The following is an 18,361-nucleotide window of genomic DNA, read 5'->3' as shown; positions in this document are numbered from 1 at the left end:
CTGATGTTATTCGCTGCCAAGCAGCCAAATAGGGAGACAGGTGGGTAGGGGTGGGACGACAGGAATCAAAGGCTCTGCTTGGAAGCTTTCGGAGTCTTAGCCTTAAGCTGAGAGATGGATGAGAATTTTGGTTTGTGCCCATAAGGGCGGGAAAATATGGTGGGTGAGGGTTGCCACTGTGCTTCCAGGAACGACTTAAGAGAAGATCTGCGAGACCATGGCTTGTTCCAGGATTTCACTTTGGATAGTTTAGGAGCTGACGTGACACCTAGATTCTGTGACGTCTTTATACTTTTGTCTAGGTCTTGCAGGACCGTATCAGTCATGGCACTGACAAGGCCCTCACCTTCAAATGGAAGGTCCTTAATGAGAGTCCTGGTGTCCTGCGGTAGGGCAGTAGAACACAACCAGGCGTGACGTCGGAGGGTAACTGCTGAAGTCAGCATTTTGGCGGCTGCATCCGATGTGTGCTTAGCTGCATTGAGCTGATGCTTAGCCAAAAGCATTCCCTCCTTCTGAATCCTGCAAGCCTGATGGTTAGCATCCTCAGGGAGGGTTGCAATAAATTCAGACATCTGCTCCCAAAGAGCAAACTGATATCTCCCCATACATGCTGTATAGTTTGAGGTCTTGATGCCAAGTGCTCCCGCAGAATAACATTTCCTTCCAAACGAATCAAGTTCCGTTCCTTCTTTCTCAGAGGGGGTGGAATGACTGCGTCTGCCCTTGGAGGAAGAAGTGTCTACGGCAGAATTAGGTTTAGTGTGGGTAAACAGAAATTCAGTGGAGATTGCACAGGGGGAGTTTTCTTATGCTTTTTAAGCTTGACTGGCCAATCGTCCTTGCCTTCCCTGAATTTTTTGGAGGGAGTATGGGCTAAGGACTGAGATGTTTGGGCCGAGCGTTTCAGCATCGAGCAGTCGACATTTACATGAGTCGATATCAGGGACAGCGCAGCTGTCGATGCCGAGGCGGCAGTCGACATTGACGCATGCCCTGAAGTGTCCTGTGACAACATCGGTGAAAGCTCTAACTCCAAAAGCACAACGTGAAGTCTAGCAGCTCTGTTCTTCCTTGTCTGCTTCGAAAAATTTGTGCAGTGTGCCCAAGAGTTCACTCGGTGCGATTCCCCGAGGCACAAAAGACAACGTGAGTGTCAGTCTGGGGAAGCGATCTTGCTGCTGCACTTAAGGCACCGCTTAAAGAAACCCCACCTCTTGGCCATTGGCTGGGGGGGGGACACACGGCAGAGTCCAAAAGGAAATAAATCCGTAGAAGAAGTCCTTTCACTTAGTAAAAATTAACAAGAAGAAAACGAAGAAACTGCAAAGAAAAAATGAGGAATAGGCCTAAAAGCCCAATTTTTTTACCAACTGAAGCAGAGAAGATCCTACCAGCGCGGCGGTCAGAAGAGAACTGGCGGGATTGTCGTGCCCCTCCCTTGGTCATGCGCAGTGGGGCCAGTGCGGGACTGGGGAGCAGGCGTGAAAATCCCTTTCACTTTCAAGAGGAATCGATTGAGGTTGGCACAGGCGCACTATATCCCAGAGGTGTGATGCACAGAGACCACGAAGAAGATCAGTGTAAATCATGATTACATGTACCTGTAACTGATGTTTGAGTTGTCCTCTGAGCAGGACCAGCTAGGGAACATGCTGAAGGGGTGCCAGTGACGACGGCCGCACAGACGATGGCAAGCCCGGGAGGCCCGGTGTCTATGGATGGAGGGGCCATTGGCCGGCCTGCGGTGTCGTTTATCCCTGTACACTTGGGAAGAGGAGTAACCTACCACCGCAAGGAGAGGGATTGGGGCCGACATTTGGGGGACTCCACGCAGAATACCTGGTTGATGCCGGGGAGTCAGAATCGGGACAGTATATTTGACCCCCGGTCGAGCTCAGGGAGCTTCAGGATTACCCCGAGCAGACCCATCATGTTCCCATTGAGGTCTTCGTTAAGCCTGGGAAGGGACGTGGATGGGAGGCTGGGTAGCCTGGAATTGGACTGCCGCACTATAATGCAGGACATGGGGCAGTTGCTCCAGAACCTTCCCGGGACAGTGGCCCAGGTGGTGCAGACCCAACTGGCTGCGCCACTGGCCCCGCTGATAATTCCTCCCCCTGCACCCGGCCAGCTGGTTTGTCCACCGCCTCCACCCCCCCTCCGCTGCCACCACAGCCGGTGCCACTACTGCCGGGCCCCACAGGACCACCACCCGCATTATTGTATGGGTGATGAAGTTTGTTGAACATTGGGCCCATTTGTTCCTGGATGAGGAGCAACAAGTGGACTTTATTGCTTCCTGCTTTCGAGGAGTGGTGACCAGCTGGTATGTGAGCCTTCACAACCTGGAGGCGATGGAATTGGGGAGCGTAGATGCGTTTATGTGGGCGCTGAAAGCCTGGTTCGAGGACCGCACTGTGGGCGAGAAGGCGGAAGTGTTCCTTCACATTTTTAAGCAAGGCAAGCTGACAGTGCGGGAATACTCGACAGAGTTCCAACGGCAAGCTGCCAAAATCCGGGACTGGTCCGACCCGGTGCTCGCGCAGCTGTACCGACTGGGACTAAACACCGATATCCAGAATTCGGTCATGGGGACCTGAGACCTGAGAACCTTGGTGGTTTGGATGCAAGAGGCGGAGAGCGCAGAGAGCCGGTTGCGCACTATGCGGCTGGACAATGTGAATTACAGAGTTATAAAAAGCTTTCCCCTTTTGTTTCCCTTAAGGCAGCCAGCCACAATATCCAGTTAAAACAGTTTAAAACAGTTTTAAAAAGATAAAAAACTTGCAAAGAGGAGGAGGATCATGAAGCAGCTGCCACCCCGAGGTTGTTGTTTCCAGCAGTCCCCAGAACACTCAGGTGACAAGCGCAGGAGTGAGATGCCTTCGAAAAAAGGGATGGTGAAAGTCAGAACCCCTTGCGCTCTACAAGCAGAGGTGATGGATGTGGAATTGAGCAGAGAGGAGGAGATGGAACCGGCGGGAAAAGGCCAGGTCCTGCTGTAAGTGGCGCTGAGCAGCAGGACCCAGCAGAGGAGGCGTCAAAAGTGGTGAGCAGCTATCCACCCCTTTTTCATGACTGTGACTATCATGAACCCTGCTATGGGCACGCACATTAGAGTTCGGGGCCTCATAGACTCAGGGTGCGGGTGGGATTTAATCCACCCCTCTTTGGTGTCGGGACTGGAGCCCTTAGTTTACACTCAAATGGATGGGACTCCGATGAAAGAGCCCTGTAGATTCTAAACTGTACCTTTACGGATGGGGCCTGGGGATCATTGGGAAGAGTGGACTTTTATTGTGTCCCCGGGGGCTAGATTTCCCTTGGTGTTAGGAAACCCGTGGCTCCATGGGCACGATCCCTATATTTTGTGGGGCGACAGGATTTTTAAGTTCATCTCTCCTAAGTGCCATTGTCATGTATGGAACCCAAAGTGTGGGGTGGCTCCTGACAATGAACCAGCTTGGGCGTGCTTGGTTGCGGAAGAGCTCGCTAACATCCCACAGGAGTATAGAGACCTATCCCGGGTGTTTGCCGAAGAAGCCGACGAGCTCCCCCCTCACTGCAACTCTGATTGAGTTATTGCCGGGGCATAAAATGCCCAAAGGGAAGCTCTATGCCATGAGCCCCTGGGAGAAAGTAGAGTTGTGGAAATTTATAGATAAAAACCTGGCTAGAGGATTCATCCGACTGGCTTCTTCCCCGTTTGCAGCCCCAGCCCTCTTTCGGAAAAAGAAAGATGGGGCTTTGCAGCTTTGCACCAACTACCGGGGATTGAATGCCGTCTTGTCCACGAATGCCTACCCCATGCCGTTAATCAAAGATCTCTTGGCTGAAGTGGCTAAGGGAAAAATCTTTTCTAAACTTGACTTACGAGACACTTATTTCCATGTGCGTATATGGAAGGGGGGTGAATACAAGACAGCTTTCAACACCCCATTGGTCCAGTTTGAATACCTGGTGATGCCATTCGGTTTCCAGGGGGCTCCGGGAGTTTTTATGAACGTAATAAATGAAGTGTTGCACAAGCACCTGTTTAAGGGGGTGTTAGTCTACTTAGACGACATTTTACTGTATTCCCCCCCCCATAAAACCTCCCATGTGAAGTTGGTGCGGGAGGTGCTTCAGACATTGCACAAGCCAAACTGTTTGCCAAGTTGTCAAAATGCGAGTTCCATCAGACTGAAATAGACTTTCTAGGCTATCACATCTCCCTCCGGGGTATAGAAATGGATCCAGGCAAAGTGAAAGACGTTCTGGGGTGGGAGGCTCCTAGAACTTGCAGGCAGCTCCAGAGCTTCCTTGGTTTCGCCAATTTCCATAGAAATTTCCTGCCGAACTTTGCTCAAGTCAGCTTGCCCCTTACTGACTTACTGAAAACCAAAGGGAAGGGACCAGAGGCTACTAAACCTCGTGCTAAACTGTCCTGGACCCCTGAATGCCAAGATGCATTCGATAAATTGAAAGCTCTATTCACTACATCCAGATGAAACAAAAAAAATTGTGGTCCAAACTGATGCTTCGGATGTGGCTATGGGAGGTGCGATCCTGCAAGAAGGGACGGACAGCAAACTCCACCCCTTGGCATATGTGTCTCGCAAATTCACTGACACTGAACGCAACTGGTCAGTATGAGAAAAGGAGGCTGGGGCCATCCAGTTAGCGCTCTCTACATGGAGACACTGATTGGAAGTGGCGAGGGTGCCGTTTGAGGTTTGGACAGATAATAAAATTCTTGGAAGTGCTCCGAACCCCTCGCAACCTGAACACAAAGCAGCTTCAGTGGGCTGACTTCTTCTCTAAGTTTCAGTTCACCCTACACCATTTCCTAGGCAAATCGAACTCCCTAGCGGATGCCTTGTCCCACCTTCCACAGCACGAAAGCCGATGCGAGGAAATCCTCAACTCCATATTCACGCCCTCACAATTAGGCGGAGCTGTGATGACACGGGGACAAGCTAAACACGCCCTCCCCCTGTCCCCCCCCTCCCGGGGGATGGGAAGCCAAGTTTGCCACCGCCTTCTCAGCATCTGACTGGGAGGAGGTAAGGGTGGTGGGGGACTTGGTGCAAAGAGGAAACGACTGCTGGTACAAAGAGGATAGACTATTTGTTCTTGGACTGTTGCGAGGGGAGATATTGGGCCTGGTACATGGAGTTTCGTGAAATCCCTGCATCTCCTGCAGCACCAGTTTTGGTGGCCACACATGCGCAAGGATTTATCTCTGTATGTACACTCTTGCCAAACTTGCGTCATGTGTAAACCCTGAAAAGGGAAACCCCCTGGCTTGTTGAAACCATTGCCAACCCCTAGTAGACCATGGGAGGTGATTTCCATGGATTTCATCACAGACTTACCACCTAGCAAATCCATGATGGTAATCTGGGTAGTCGTGGACCTGTTTTCTAAACAAGCACATTTCATTCCGTTCCCCAGCTTGCCGACAGCACAAGTGCTGGCTAAAGCATTCCTCAAACATGTCTTCAGACTCTACACGTTGCCAACCAAGATAATTATGGATCGGGGCTCCCAATTTATTTCAAAGTTTTGGGGGGAGCTCATGGAACTTATGGGGGTGGAGAGGGGCTTAAGCAGTGGTTACCACCCAGAAACTGATGGCCAATCAGAATGGGTAAATCACACCCTAGAACAATACTTGAGGTGTTTCACCAACTATCAACAAGACAATTGGATAGAATTGCTGACCTTGGCTGAATTCTGTTATAATAATGCATGCCACTCATCCACAGGGGTGTCACCATTCAAAGCAGCCCTGGGCTATGACAGCCCCCCAATTCCCTTTCTTACCACGGAACCAGGGAAAGGGGGTGAGGCATTCGAGTGGTGTAGAACTCTACGGGACTCGTGGCCAGGGATTTGTGAAACATTGGATATGGCCAAGGCAGCTTACAAGCACCAGGCTGATAAGAAACGGGTGGAGGGTTGGGCTCTGCAGCCTGGGGACTCTGTATATGTGTCCACAAAGAACCTGCGGCTTTCTCAATCATGTTGGAAATCGGCATGGAAATACATTGGTCCTTTTAAAGTTGTAAGGTTAATCAATGAAGTGACAGTAGAGTTGGACGCCTAAAAATCTAAAGCATATCCATCCAATTTTCCATTTCAGCCTGCTGAAAGCCAGTCCAGGAACTAATCAATGGTGCCTGGAACCCACAGTGCCCCCCCCATTGGTGGAGGGCGAGGATCCTTATGAAATCTCCGACATTTTGGACTCTAAAATGAAACGTGGGCGACTGTATTACCTGGTGGAATGGGTGCACCGAGAATGGGTGGAAGTAAATGATATTCGGGCCCCTGACCTTTTGCGGAAATTCCACGACCGTCTCCCGGCCATTCCGGGAGGAGGTTGACTTGGTTTAGGGGCAGAATGTCAGCTAACTGCCATGCTTTCATTGTTTTCGTCTGTAGCGCATGCTTGCTTGCATGGCTTAAACTGCTGTAAACAACATTTGGGAGGCGCTCATGAGACCATGTGTTATCTGCAGAACCTTGTGGAGGAGGGAGGGCTTGCATTTCACTGTCGGTGTGAATATTTCTGCTCTCATGGTGCACGGGGAGTCTCCCGATCATGACCTAATATCCTGCCGGGAGATTTCCCCCGACCGCGCTTGGATTTCATTTGCTTAGCCTATTGCAGCATCATGGTATATGTATTGATGCCTCAGCCTTCACAGTTATTCCTAACAATGTACCTGTATAAGCTGGCAACAGATCTGTAGTCTAGTAAAGCATGATTCCTTGGAACGTGTGTGGAGATTTGCATGCTGTTGATCCTGACATAATCCTTCCTTTTGTGCTGGGGTGTACAACTGGATATTTGCCAACCCCATAAAATGCCCAGTAGTTCCAGGATTGGATTGGCAATACTGGGTAGCATGAAAGGCACTCCCAAAATTTAAAAGACTGTTAGTTTCAATGGGCTAGGTCTACCACCCATTGAAACAGTGCCCTTTTAAACTTTAAAGGGCTAGAAACATTTGATATGCTGCAGCCTTGAAGGGGGAATTCGACACTTCAAAAAAATGGTGTAATTTTGTTCTGTATTCAAAAAGGGAATGATTATTGTTCTCACTCAATTTTGAGTATACTGATAATACTGTAACAATACCCCTGATGTTTAATGAAAATGATAATCATACCCTTCCCACTATAGAATTAAAACAATATTTTTGAAGTGTACACCCTCTATTCTGCACCTCGGTTGTATTTACAAATTATTCATCATTCCCCACAATAACAAAATCATTACTATAGCTATCATAACACAGTCTGGTGTTTGTTTAAGACCCATTGAGTGGGATTTCTTTCACAAATAAAGCCGTACATAAAGAGGTTGTTAGAGATGCCAATCTCACTTGATAACATCAGTGAAAATTGAGATTAAATGACATGTTACAGAGTCAAGTCCTAATTGTAAAGCATTTTATATTTAGTGGATTTTTGTGTAGAAGACTACCTTGTCTCTCCGAGAATGCTCTTAAGACTTTGCTCCCAGAACAGACTGGATGAGTCATATTGCAAGGTACAGCTTTTTGGCATGGTGAAAATTTTTTCCTCCCTTAATAGGTTGTATATTGGAGAGAAGTGAGACTTCTGTGCCAAGTCAGCTTTGTCTGGGCCAGTAAGGCCTTATGAGAACACATCAAATAAAAAAAATTAATGATGTTCTGTCCTGTTTCATTTTTATCTGCTGTTAACAAGACGAGTGAGAAAGGCATAGAGATTCCTTCTAATGGAACACTTGTGATCTCTGTTTTGCAATAGGAACAGAATTTGAGTTGGTGCTTATTGTGAACAGGTCTTGATCTGGAAACTGCCAAAGCCCAAATACTAGGATGAGGCATCTATCTGAAAGAACCCACCTGTGGTGTCTGTGTGTTAGAGTCCCACACAGCCTATCAGTACATACATCCTCTAGCCCTGTAAGATGGATGATAAGGTGGGTGTGTTTAACTATACACCATTTCCATACTTGGATTGCTTCTATACATAGGGTTAGAGAGGTCATGTCTCTGAAGCTGTGGTACTGTCATTTGGATAGTCCTGTCCAAAGTTCCCTCTAAGCTGTGGAGTCTTGTGAGCAAAAATTCTACTTTGTGAGCTACTGGCATTAAAGTTGTGAGCGAGCAATTTGGCTACTGCATTAAATTAGTTTGGTCTGGAGCCATCCTTCCTGAGCTAAGACCAAAATGTCTGAGCCGGAGGCTAAAAAACTGTGAGCTAGCTCACACTAACTCAGCTTAGAGGGAACACTGGTCCCGTCTCTGATGATTTTCTGGAAGTAGAATATGGTACCTTTATAGCTTTTATTTCCAGTACACCAGTATTACCTGGCTGGAGTCCGAATCCCATGTATATGCTGCCCTATGTAATGAACTCCCCACCTGTGGAAGGAGGCATCTGTGTTAAGCTAGATGGTTGTTGTGGTCTTATCCTGAGGCTCACAAAGAGATTAAATTGGGGGGGGGGGGGGCATGTGGCGGTGGTGGTTACACTGAGATGGGATCAATTACAGTTCTCGTACGGGACTGCACAGAGGACCATGATGGAAGGTTCCTGAAAATCATAACCATAGCCTCAGCAACTAATACAACTATAGCTGACCCATGACAGTTAAATCCCATTGTAACAAAATGGAATAGGTTATGTTGAAGTCTTACAGCTTGCCTGAGTGTGGAGATTATCATAGTTCCTAAGCCTTCTCAATGGTGGTGATCTAGTTCCGGTACTCTCTTACAAAGAGAACCACTCAACAGAACCATTAATGATTACATGAAAATCACTGGATGATTCCTGTGTTTATGAGCAATTAGATTTGTCTGCTTGCTTTATTAACTAATGCCTTGAATCCTCTAGAGGATTTCCACCAATTCCCCCTCGTGTTTGCAGACCTCGTGCTGTTCTTGAGGGGGAGAAGTACCCTGTCCCCAGGAGCAGCAGCTCAGGCTGCAGGAGGAGAGGGGAGGTAAAGAAGCCATTTTTGTGTACAGAAACTTGTTCCGTCTACAGAAATTATCAGTGGATATAAACCATTTACAAGGGGTCCTGAGGACTCTTTTTAAAATGTGGAAAGATAAGGAAGGAGGTCCGTAGAACTTACCCTTAACTCCCAGTACTTAAAATGTTTGAGCTTTGAGTGACATCCTAGCAGCTCTGTCATAAGCCTAGTCTATCAAACGTAGACCCATTTATAGAATTAAGCATTTTTTTCCTTGTCTGGAATGGATAGGAGGATAAACATTTTAAAGCTGTAGCTTCATTATAAGAATGGAGCTAATGTTTGCTTCAACATTGTACTACAAATCAAAGTCTTCACATAAAACATAAGAGTACTGAAACAACAGAATCTGTACAAATTACATACAGTTCTTTATTAAACAACTGTAAACACTTCACTGTAAAAATCCATAAAACCTTTATAAACAAACATTTTGCAAATAGATTCTATACTACAATGAAAGAATTTGAACACAATTATTTACATGCAATACTGACAAATTTGGCACTTTCTTGAAAGGAAATGTACAAAACACTTTCTTCTTAAAAAAAACTTCAACTTATAAAAACTTAGCTTTACTGTCATGCACTTTGCAAATACCTCACAAGCACTTATGGCACAGCTACCAGAGAGCTCCAGGCTCTCGCCACATCTATCCAGGCCTCTAGGTATTTCAGATAACTTTTAATGTGCTTCCATAAGTTTGTTGCAAAACCACCTGAACATTGTCAAGAATGAAGTCAAATGCCATGTTCCACACAGATTCCACCGACTGCTGCATTAACCTGAGGAGAAGGAAAGAAGCCACTCTTCAGAACAAAGCATCATTACCATCAAGACCAAGAATAATTTTCTTATAGCAGGATACCTGGGAGGAAATGACAGCTTTGAAAACTGTTATTTACTTGTTTTAGCCATTGCAAATGCACCATTTAAAGATTATTTCACTGCTAGAAGCAATACTGTCCCCTTGTTCTTGAAACAAATGGTACAGAATCAAATTTTGAACATAAAATTGTATTTGTGGAATAAGTTACAAAAACATAAAATGCACAAAAAACAAAGCTTCTAAAGCTGTTCATGAGGGTGGAAGGGAAGGGTGTATGTGCTCTCCTGAGCACTTTGAAGAACAAGGTAAAAATAATGCTACTAAATAAATGATCCTACTAAGATTCTTTGTGACTTCTCCTCAAATCCGAAGCATTTGTGATACACACAGCAAGAAATTTAAGACTGAAGTTCACAAAGGAATGAGCATTATTGATCCAGGTGAACTTTTCTGCCCTGATGAAGAAAAATGTCTGGATCCCACATAAGTGACCAAGAACTGCACATTTATTATGCAAGAGAATGAAATAGTATGGATGGTGTACAGCAGTACAAAGGAAAGATTAACCAATATAGAGCGTGAAGATGTTCTTGAGTCTTCAATCAACTTTTTATAACTGCACTTTCGGGGGACAAACTTTTTAATCTACATATGTAAATTAATGACCTAAAATTAAGCTACCTTTTCATATACTTTATAACCAAATCCAACCTCTCCAAATCTTTTTCTTCTATCAGATCAGTACAATATTTCACAACTTGTAGGATGTCTTCCTCCATGGGATCTATGGAAAAAAGTTCGATACAGAATTATTAGTGCCTCAAATTCAAAAAGGGGGCAGGTACTTAAAGCATTAAAAATGTAAACAGCTGGCTGCTGCTGGGGGTGGGGGAAGAATCTATTGGATGCCAATTCTCTGGCAAAGAATGGTTGTGCCTTGAACTCTCTCTAGAGCAGGTTGCTGAGAGATCTTTTCAGCCCTTGCCAGTTCTTGTATTTCTACAGCCCTCTCCATTAAGGTTTTCTAGCATGATTATGGCACAGACTGACCTATATTCATCATTAACAATCTTCACCTAGAGGTCAATGGGGCAAACTGGCCCACTGGTGATCCTGTTATACTTTGCTGCAACTTCTGATAGTCTTATTCTTGAGGTACTGGTGATATGGACTGTGGGACCAAAGATATTTATTGGTATCTGCTTCACACATATCTAGTGATCTTACCTTTTGAAAGATTAACAAAATTCTGTCCAATATAGAAACAGAAGGCATGTAGTGCAGTCTCTCAAATGATTTCCACCCCTCCAATTACATTATGCATCTTCTCATTAAAAGAGGAGTGAAACTACAAGATTACCTGATATGGTTGTAATCCATTCCTTGAGTAAGGCCTTTACATCATTGAACTCAACAGCTCCAGCTAAATTAGGGACCTGCGGCCTAGTAACAGAAGGTAAGTGTGGCTGTGAAATGGAAGGGCCTGAAGTATTCACAGTGCTTTGTACTAATTCCACCTGTTTAAAAACAAAACATACAATTTTCTTTCCTGTCTTTCCAACGGCAAACCTTAAGAAGGCAACCCAGCTTCTCCAGGCACCCAAGACGGAAAACATTATCAAATTTTAATGTGTTTTGATATTTGGAGGCTGTAGTCACTGGAGATAAAGTTACCTGAGATTTGTCAGTGGTTGCTCCTTCCTGTTTTAGGAAGTCATCTATTAATTTCTGTGGGCTTCCAACAGAAATAGCTGCATTCTTTGTGGGGCTCCCAAAGAGTTTGTTTTTCAAAGGACTGTGGCTCTTTTTTACTGGGCTGGTTTGGAGTTTTTTCTTGCTTTTTTTCTTATTTTTCATAACTGGTCTCAAGTTTACTAAAGGATTCTTTGACACTGAGTGGGAAAGGATTAAAACAATGAGTATATTATCTAGCACCTGACGGCTAAGTAAGATTATCCTTATTTTAATTAAATCTCTATAGAGGGCAGCATCACTGCTGATGACTAGTCATTGCGAAACTTGAAAAAAGCTGCAACTACAAACTTACCCAAGGTATTTGCAGACTGCTGGAAAATCATTTCTATATGTTTTTGCCTTTGATCATATGCCTGTCTGAGCTCCTCTTGCAGCTCTGAAGGCAGCGCAGCAAAAACTTCAGGGTCCACCTGAACAATGAGAAATCCATCAGGGGTTATGCCACTGGCACACAATAAATTTTGATGTTTATATTATAAACATTAATTATAAGAAATTTATTTCTATTCAGTGCTCACAAACAGCATCAGTTAAAAGTATGAAAGATATGATGTCTGTAGCTGTATACATATGTGTTTAAAGTAGCAAAAAGTTAAAAACGTATCCTACAATAAATGTTAAACAGATCTACTAGCTGTACAAAGGCCTACTGGTCTGTAATTAAGCAAAAATTTAATTTATTTTAGTGCTGTTCACCTGTGAAAACGCTGGTAGTGCTATTACATTAATTCCTGCATCACTGCTCGATTCTTGGACATCTGGTATTTGTAAGAGAACAGCTCCAACTGGCTGTGTTGGAAAGCTGGCACTGCATCCATTTACTGGTTCTTTTTTGCTACTACTGCAAACCTCTGTGTGTTGAACAGAACACATTTGTTCTACTTGTTCTCGGAGATCAGGGGGAAGCGCTTCTAAGACAGAACGATCCAGCTATATACAAAAAATGTAAAGACAAAGTTTCAGGGAAAAGAACCAACACTTAAAATCTTTGTACACGTGCTCCCCCACTCCCCCCCAAAACCAAAAAGCTTTCTTTACTACCTATCTTCATCAGCAAGGTACATAAAATACAAAGAAAGATGCTTTCTTAGTTCAAGTTACTCATGCTTGAGTACTAGAAGAGAAGAATAGTTTTTTTATACCCTGCCTTTTCTCTACCTTAAAGAGTCTCAAAGCAGCTTAAATTGCCTCCTCACAAAAGTTAACTGAGAGAGTTCCGAGGGAACTATGACCGGCCCAAGGTCACCCAGCAGACTTCATGTGAAGGAGTGGGGAATCAAATCTAGTTCTCCTGATTAGAGTCCGCCACTCTTAACCACTACACCAAACTGGCTCTAGTAAACAGCTGAACTTGTGTAGCACTAGCATACTGTCATCACTTGCATAACTGTAGGTATCAGCCGTTACTCAAGATGGTGGTGGTAACTCAACCACCTCTGCTAAGATAGGATTTATAATGCACTATCCCAGAGGTCCCGCAGAACTAGATGGAGCTTTTGCCCAGCAGGGCTTCTGACTGGCTGTGCATCCTGTTAGACATAGCTTCTGTCTACAATGTTGAAGAGTTGTATTACAGTTAACCTTACTCCCTGGCATTCTGTGGATGGTTCTACCTCCTGAAGTGGCAATTTTGTGGTTGTTCCCTCTCCCTGTGTCAGAATTCCAAAGGTGCCCACAGGTTCAAAAAAGTTGTTGAGGACTCCTGCATTATTATCACATAATGGCCATCAATTTCCTCAGCTCACAGATCTTCACAATTGTAAACTGATAAGAAGTCTAATCTATTTTTCTTCAAGATTCAGGTATTAATTACGTAAAAAAACAGATAACTCACAGGCAGCTTTAGAGAAAACAAAAATTCCCAACTGTACTGTGCGGTCTGCCTTGAGAGAATATTGTCTTGCTACACAAAGTTTTATAAAGCTAGGAGCATGAAATGAAACCAAGTCAGTAAATTCTCTCATAAAAATATTCTTTATCCTATAGTTCAAGTTCATCCCTTCCAACGGTATTAAGAGTAATCATATGCACTTAATCAAATATTGATCTAAATTTTTACTTGAGCAATTCTGAAAGCTCAAGAAAAAGCAGTATATATGAGATTGGTGGGGCTTTAACTGTCACCCCATGACTATCGTCCTATAAAAAGGAATCATTCAATAAGAAAAGAAAGAATCCAGCTTGCTCTTTATGAAATTGTCTCAGGAATGGACATTTTACCTGGGAAGCTGATGGAACCTCAATACTTAAATTAAGTCTTGGCTTTAGACTGATAGGCGTGTGCAGACCATTCCAACTGACTGCAGGCTCAGATTTGCTGGTAACATGATTGACATTAGATGTCGGGTGAGGTGGTAGCACTGTACATGCTTTTGATGCAGAAGGTATTTCAAGATCCACAGCAGCCGCTATCATAAATGCAAATGATATACAAATTTTAAATCATTCAAAGTAAATGTGCTTGTACTATGAACACAGACCACTCTGTTTTCATATCCTCTATTACAAAATATGAAGTTATAGTTTTGCAATACCAAGTAATTATTCAGAGGAAATATGCAATTAGTTTAGCTAAATGTAGTATGTCCACAGTTGTTCACTTCTTCTATGTGAAGGGAGTCCAATATATTCCAGCTGCCATTTGGGTCTTCAATGGTAAATTGAAGACGGGGAGGGTGGGATATAAATTTGATAAAAGAAATAAATAAACAAATTATATGGAATCCCCATTTGGATCAGTGCCTTCAATCATTCTGTAAAACAAGTTCAGGCATTGTTTTTGCGCCATATTTTGGAGGCCCCAAATTGTATAGGGTATGTAGCCATGTGTCTGGAGACAGGGCAGAGCCTCCTAAAGACCACAGCTTGGCTCTCTACCTGAAATTCTGGCTTCATCCCCACTTCAGGATGTAATCCCCTAGCTATATTCAGTACATGTTGGCTAACTCCTTTACAAATACCTGGACTTGCTGAATAAAGTAGAAAATTCAGTTGAAAGAATCTCAAGCCTTTAGGCCACTGAGACTGAGGCTATTGGACAATGAAAAGCAATCTCTGTATTCTTTAGCAAATAGGATATGTTCTCTGATGTCGTTCAATATTGTGCTTGAGCAGGGAGCTTTAGCAAATAGGATATGTTCTCTGATGTTTAATATTGTGCTTGAGCAGGGAGCTTTAACCTCCTATTTCTCACATTTAACTTCTGCACAAATACAACAAGCTTTTATGCTCGCTAGGTTCAATGCCCTCCCTACAGTGGTCGTTTTTGGAAGATTACAAAATGTTCCCTATTCTCAAAGACTCTGTATATGTAAAGTTGGAAGCCCCAAATCTGTTGCCCATGTATTACTCTACTGTAATCTCTATGCTGAATTGTGCCCCTCTCTAATAGTCCACTTTTGTGTAAGATGAAAGGGTACTCTGAGGAGAGGCTTGTCTCATATCTTCTCTTAGACTGAAGCCCTCGTATTACTGGCCCAGTAAACAAAGGATTTGCTAACTGCTATGAGAATCCAGAAACTGAAGGCAAAGTGATGTGAAGAGGCATTTCCCCCTCTGTAATGTTTAATTGCATTATTTTTTCTTCCTGATATGTTTTAATCTCTGCCAATAAAGGTATTACTGACTAACAATACCAAGTACTTAGCAAGACTATCTGAAAACAAAAACTTATTCCAAAAAGGACTTTTAAAAATGCGATGCAATCCACACCTACATGTGATGTACTCAATTTGTTTTGGTATTACAAGGAAGAACTGCAGCTAACTTTACTGACCTTCCTTGTGTTGTTCTTCTGAGTTTTTTGTAGCTTTTGGAACTTGCAAAAGATTGATAATAGAACTGGAACCACCAGGCAAGAATCCAGACTGTACTGATGAGCAAGAGGAAACTGTTGAACTTGTTTTATTAACTGGAACTAACTGATGTACTTGAATTCCAACCTTTCAAAAAACACAGAAATTTGTGGCAATTTAAACAAAGTACAACTTCCATAAATTGCTAATAATTTAGGAAATAATTTAAGTTTTCCTAACATCTAAGCAGTATTGTATGTCTCCAGCTATGAAAAGGAACCAAAGGTTACCATGGAAAGCTGAACAGTCTACACAATTTAAATACAGGTCCTCTAAAATCTTAATCAGAAATAAAATATATTCTCCATTTCTATTTTTGCAGGCTTAAAAGAAGATATTTCTAGACAGTTGCTGGGCCTCTCCAGTCTCTGGAATATTTAAGACTTCACAGTTAATATAAAAACTAGTATACTATCTTGACCTTCTATGAAGTATATTAATTTATAACATTATTACATTGTTTGTACTGCAAATTCTTGATGGCCTCTCTTTTAGTGTGTGTGTCTTAACAAAGTAGAAAGAGAAAACTGTGGAAAAGGTTTAAAGTCCCAGTGATTAAAAAACTTACCCCTCTCATATCAGATATATTCAATTTCATTGTGTGAAACATATTTAACATCTCTTTTCCGATCACTTTGGCACTGTTGGTTGCATGCTCAAGAGTCACTGTCCTTAAAAAGAATAGATTTAAAAGTGCATGAAGATATCAATTTTAGTCAGCTATGTTAACAGTGATGAAAGAATACAGTTCACTTGGTGTCATACAAATGAGATGTAGACCATAAGGTTCTACTACCAGCTTGAGTTAAACATTAAGTAGCCAATTGGTGCACTCAAACCAGAGGGGAAAAATAGCTTTGAGAAAGAGGGTTTTCAGGGAAGAAGCCACACACATAACCCTTTCATTCCCCCCACCCCACCCATTCACTCTCTTCCACACCAGCTTCCAGACACGCATCTGTAAAGATATACACAAATCTGGGATGTAGACCATAAGGTTCTACTACCAGCTTGAGTTAAACATTAAGTAGCCAATTGGTGCACTCAAACCAGAGGGGAAAAGTAGCTTTGAGAAAGAGGGTTTTCAGGGAAGAAGCCACACCCATAACAACCCTTTCATTTCCTGTTTTATGCTACTCCCCCCCCAACCCATTCACTCTCCTCCACACCAGCTTCCAGACACACATCTGTAAAGATATACACAAATCTGGAAACCTGGGTGGGGCAGAAGAGGCAAAGTGGCTGGAGAGTGGAGTTGGAGTGGAAACTGATGGCTAGTGGAAGGGTTAAGCACCTCATCCCCAGTCCCTTTTCTGCTGAAACTATCCTAAAGCTTTTTCAAGACAAACAAATCAAAAAGGCACTTGGGTTGATCTATAGCAGGGATCCTGAACCTTGAACTTGATATCCTCCTACAATGGTGTTTCCTACAAACACAAAGCTGATGTGCTTCTGTAGGCTACAAAGAAATGATGGGTTGTATATGCATTAGAGGGAACAGCTTCATGTCTACTCCCAGTTTCTGGGGACTCTGTTTCTCTCTACAAATTATTTTTGCTTGAAGTACTGTGCACAAATGCAATTCTGTACAAGCATAATCACTGGATTAAGGAGCAGATGTTCAACCTCCTCCTCCTGAGCAGGTCAAAGGAAATCCAGTACTTTGGTTTACATCAAAAAATTGATTCTGCACAGTGGGGCTTGTCTGGCATGCTGCAATACCCCTTCTTAGAGAAATTCTTAAAAGTGTTAAAAAACCCAACCCTCTTGAAAATAAAACTGAAAACAATTTTTTAAGCAAGTAAGTCTTCGAGACACTTGAAAAGCAAAGCAGTTTGATGTATTGGGGGGGGGGGGGCAGTACTCAGTCCACAGGTTGTGTTTGTGTCATCTGAGAAGCAAAGCAGGAAAAAACAGGTTGCTTACCTGTAACTGATGATCTTCGAGTGGTCCTCTGTGCAGTCCCACACATGGGTTGGGCACCTGTGCACGACCTCATCGGGGAAAGTTCCAGAGCTTGCCTCAGAATCATTTTGGTGGGCTCTCTTCCCACTCTGGGGAGCAGGCACACACTGTGCATGCCTGGAGTGGCCGAGAGAGCCACCTCCAACTCAGTTCCTTTGACCGATACTTGTAAGTCTCGACGAAATAAGGCAAGTGACCGAGAGATGCCAGCAGCGGAGAAGGCTGGGTGGGATTGTGGTACTGCACAGAGGACCACTTAAAGATCATCAGTTACAAGTAAGCAACCTGTTTATCTTCGTCATGGTCTCTGTGCAGTCCCACACATGGGTGACTGACGAGCTGAACCAGATGGAGGAGGGAGCTGGCAGCTGAATGAAAGCAAAAACAGGTAAGAAAATGTAACAATAATCTCATTCTACAGGTCCTACCTGAGAAGGGAGAAGAGTCAGGCGAAGAGGGATCAAAGCACCGCCTGGCCAAAAGCAGCATCTCACCAAGCCCGAACGTCGAGTGCGTAATGGGATACAAAGGTTAATGGTGATAACCATGTGGCGGTTGCACAGATGTCCAGCAAGGAAAGCTGCCGACGGCGACATCGCTCTGGTGGAGTGAGCAGTAACACAGGTAGGTACAGGCTGCTTTGAAAGCTCATAACAAAGGGCGATGGTCGATGTAACCCACTTCGACAGCCTCTGGGAAGAAACAGGATGCCCCTTGCGAGGGGCACCGTAGGCAATAAAAAGTTGGTCCAAGTTTCAGAAGGGCTTAGTATGATGGAGACAGAAAGAGAGAGCTCTGCACACATGTAGTGAGTGCAGCGCCCTCTGAGAGTCATCCAAAAGGTTTTGAAAAAATGTCGGGAGTGTAGAGGATTTGGAAAAATGAAAAGCAGAGATGACATTCGAGAGAAATGCTGGGTCCAGACATAGGACCACT

At 43.8% G+C, this 18,361-nt stretch overlaps 1 protein-coding gene across 1 annotated transcript; it reads right to left on the bottom strand.

Moving 5' to 3' along the window:
• Nucleotides 1–9,695: 9,695 nt before the first annotated feature.
• REV1 (REV1, DNA directed polymerase) lies at nt 9,696–18,021 on the bottom strand. The gene is made up of 11 exons (XM_015422536.1): nt 17,920–18,021; nt 17,565–17,665; nt 16,029–16,131; nt 15,382–15,547; nt 13,827–14,014; nt 12,303–12,536; nt 11,899–12,016; nt 11,526–11,743; nt 11,212–11,368; nt 10,533–10,635; nt 9,696–9,807 (listed from the first exon to the last, which is right to left on the bottom strand). The coding sequence occupies exons 1-11, from the start codon at nt 18,019–18,021 to the stop codon at nt 9,696–9,698; spliced, it is 1,602 nt and encodes a 533-aa protein (XP_015278022.1).
• Between the last annotated feature and the right edge of the window lie 340 nt (nt 18,022–18,361).

This window comes from Gekko japonicus, unplaced genomic scaffold (assembly GCF_001447785.1).
Source record: "Gekko japonicus isolate JY-2015 unplaced genomic scaffold, Gekko_japonicus_V1.1 scaffold1396, whole genome shotgun sequence".
NCBI lineage: Eukaryota > Metazoa > Chordata > Lepidosauria > Squamata > Gekkonidae > Gekko > Gekko japonicus.
The sequence above is the reverse complement of the archived record's forward strand: the minus strand, read 5'-3'. Positions and strand labels throughout refer to the sequence as shown.

Bases quoted from the DNA above. Each gene is read 5' to 3' on its own strand.
- REV1 (XM_015422536.1), bottom strand. From the start codon at position 18,021: ATGTCGCCGTCGGCAGCTTTCCTTGCTGGACATCTGTGCAACCGCCAC. The intron at 11,744-11,898 runs GTAAGTTTGTAG...TTTCCCACTCAG, and splicing joins GCAGTCTGCAAATACCTTGG to TGTCAAAGAATCCTTTAGTA. The intron at 10,636-11,211 runs GTAATCTTGTAG...TTTTTTCCATAG, and splicing joins ATGGATTACAACCATATCAG to ATCCCATGGAGGAAGACATC.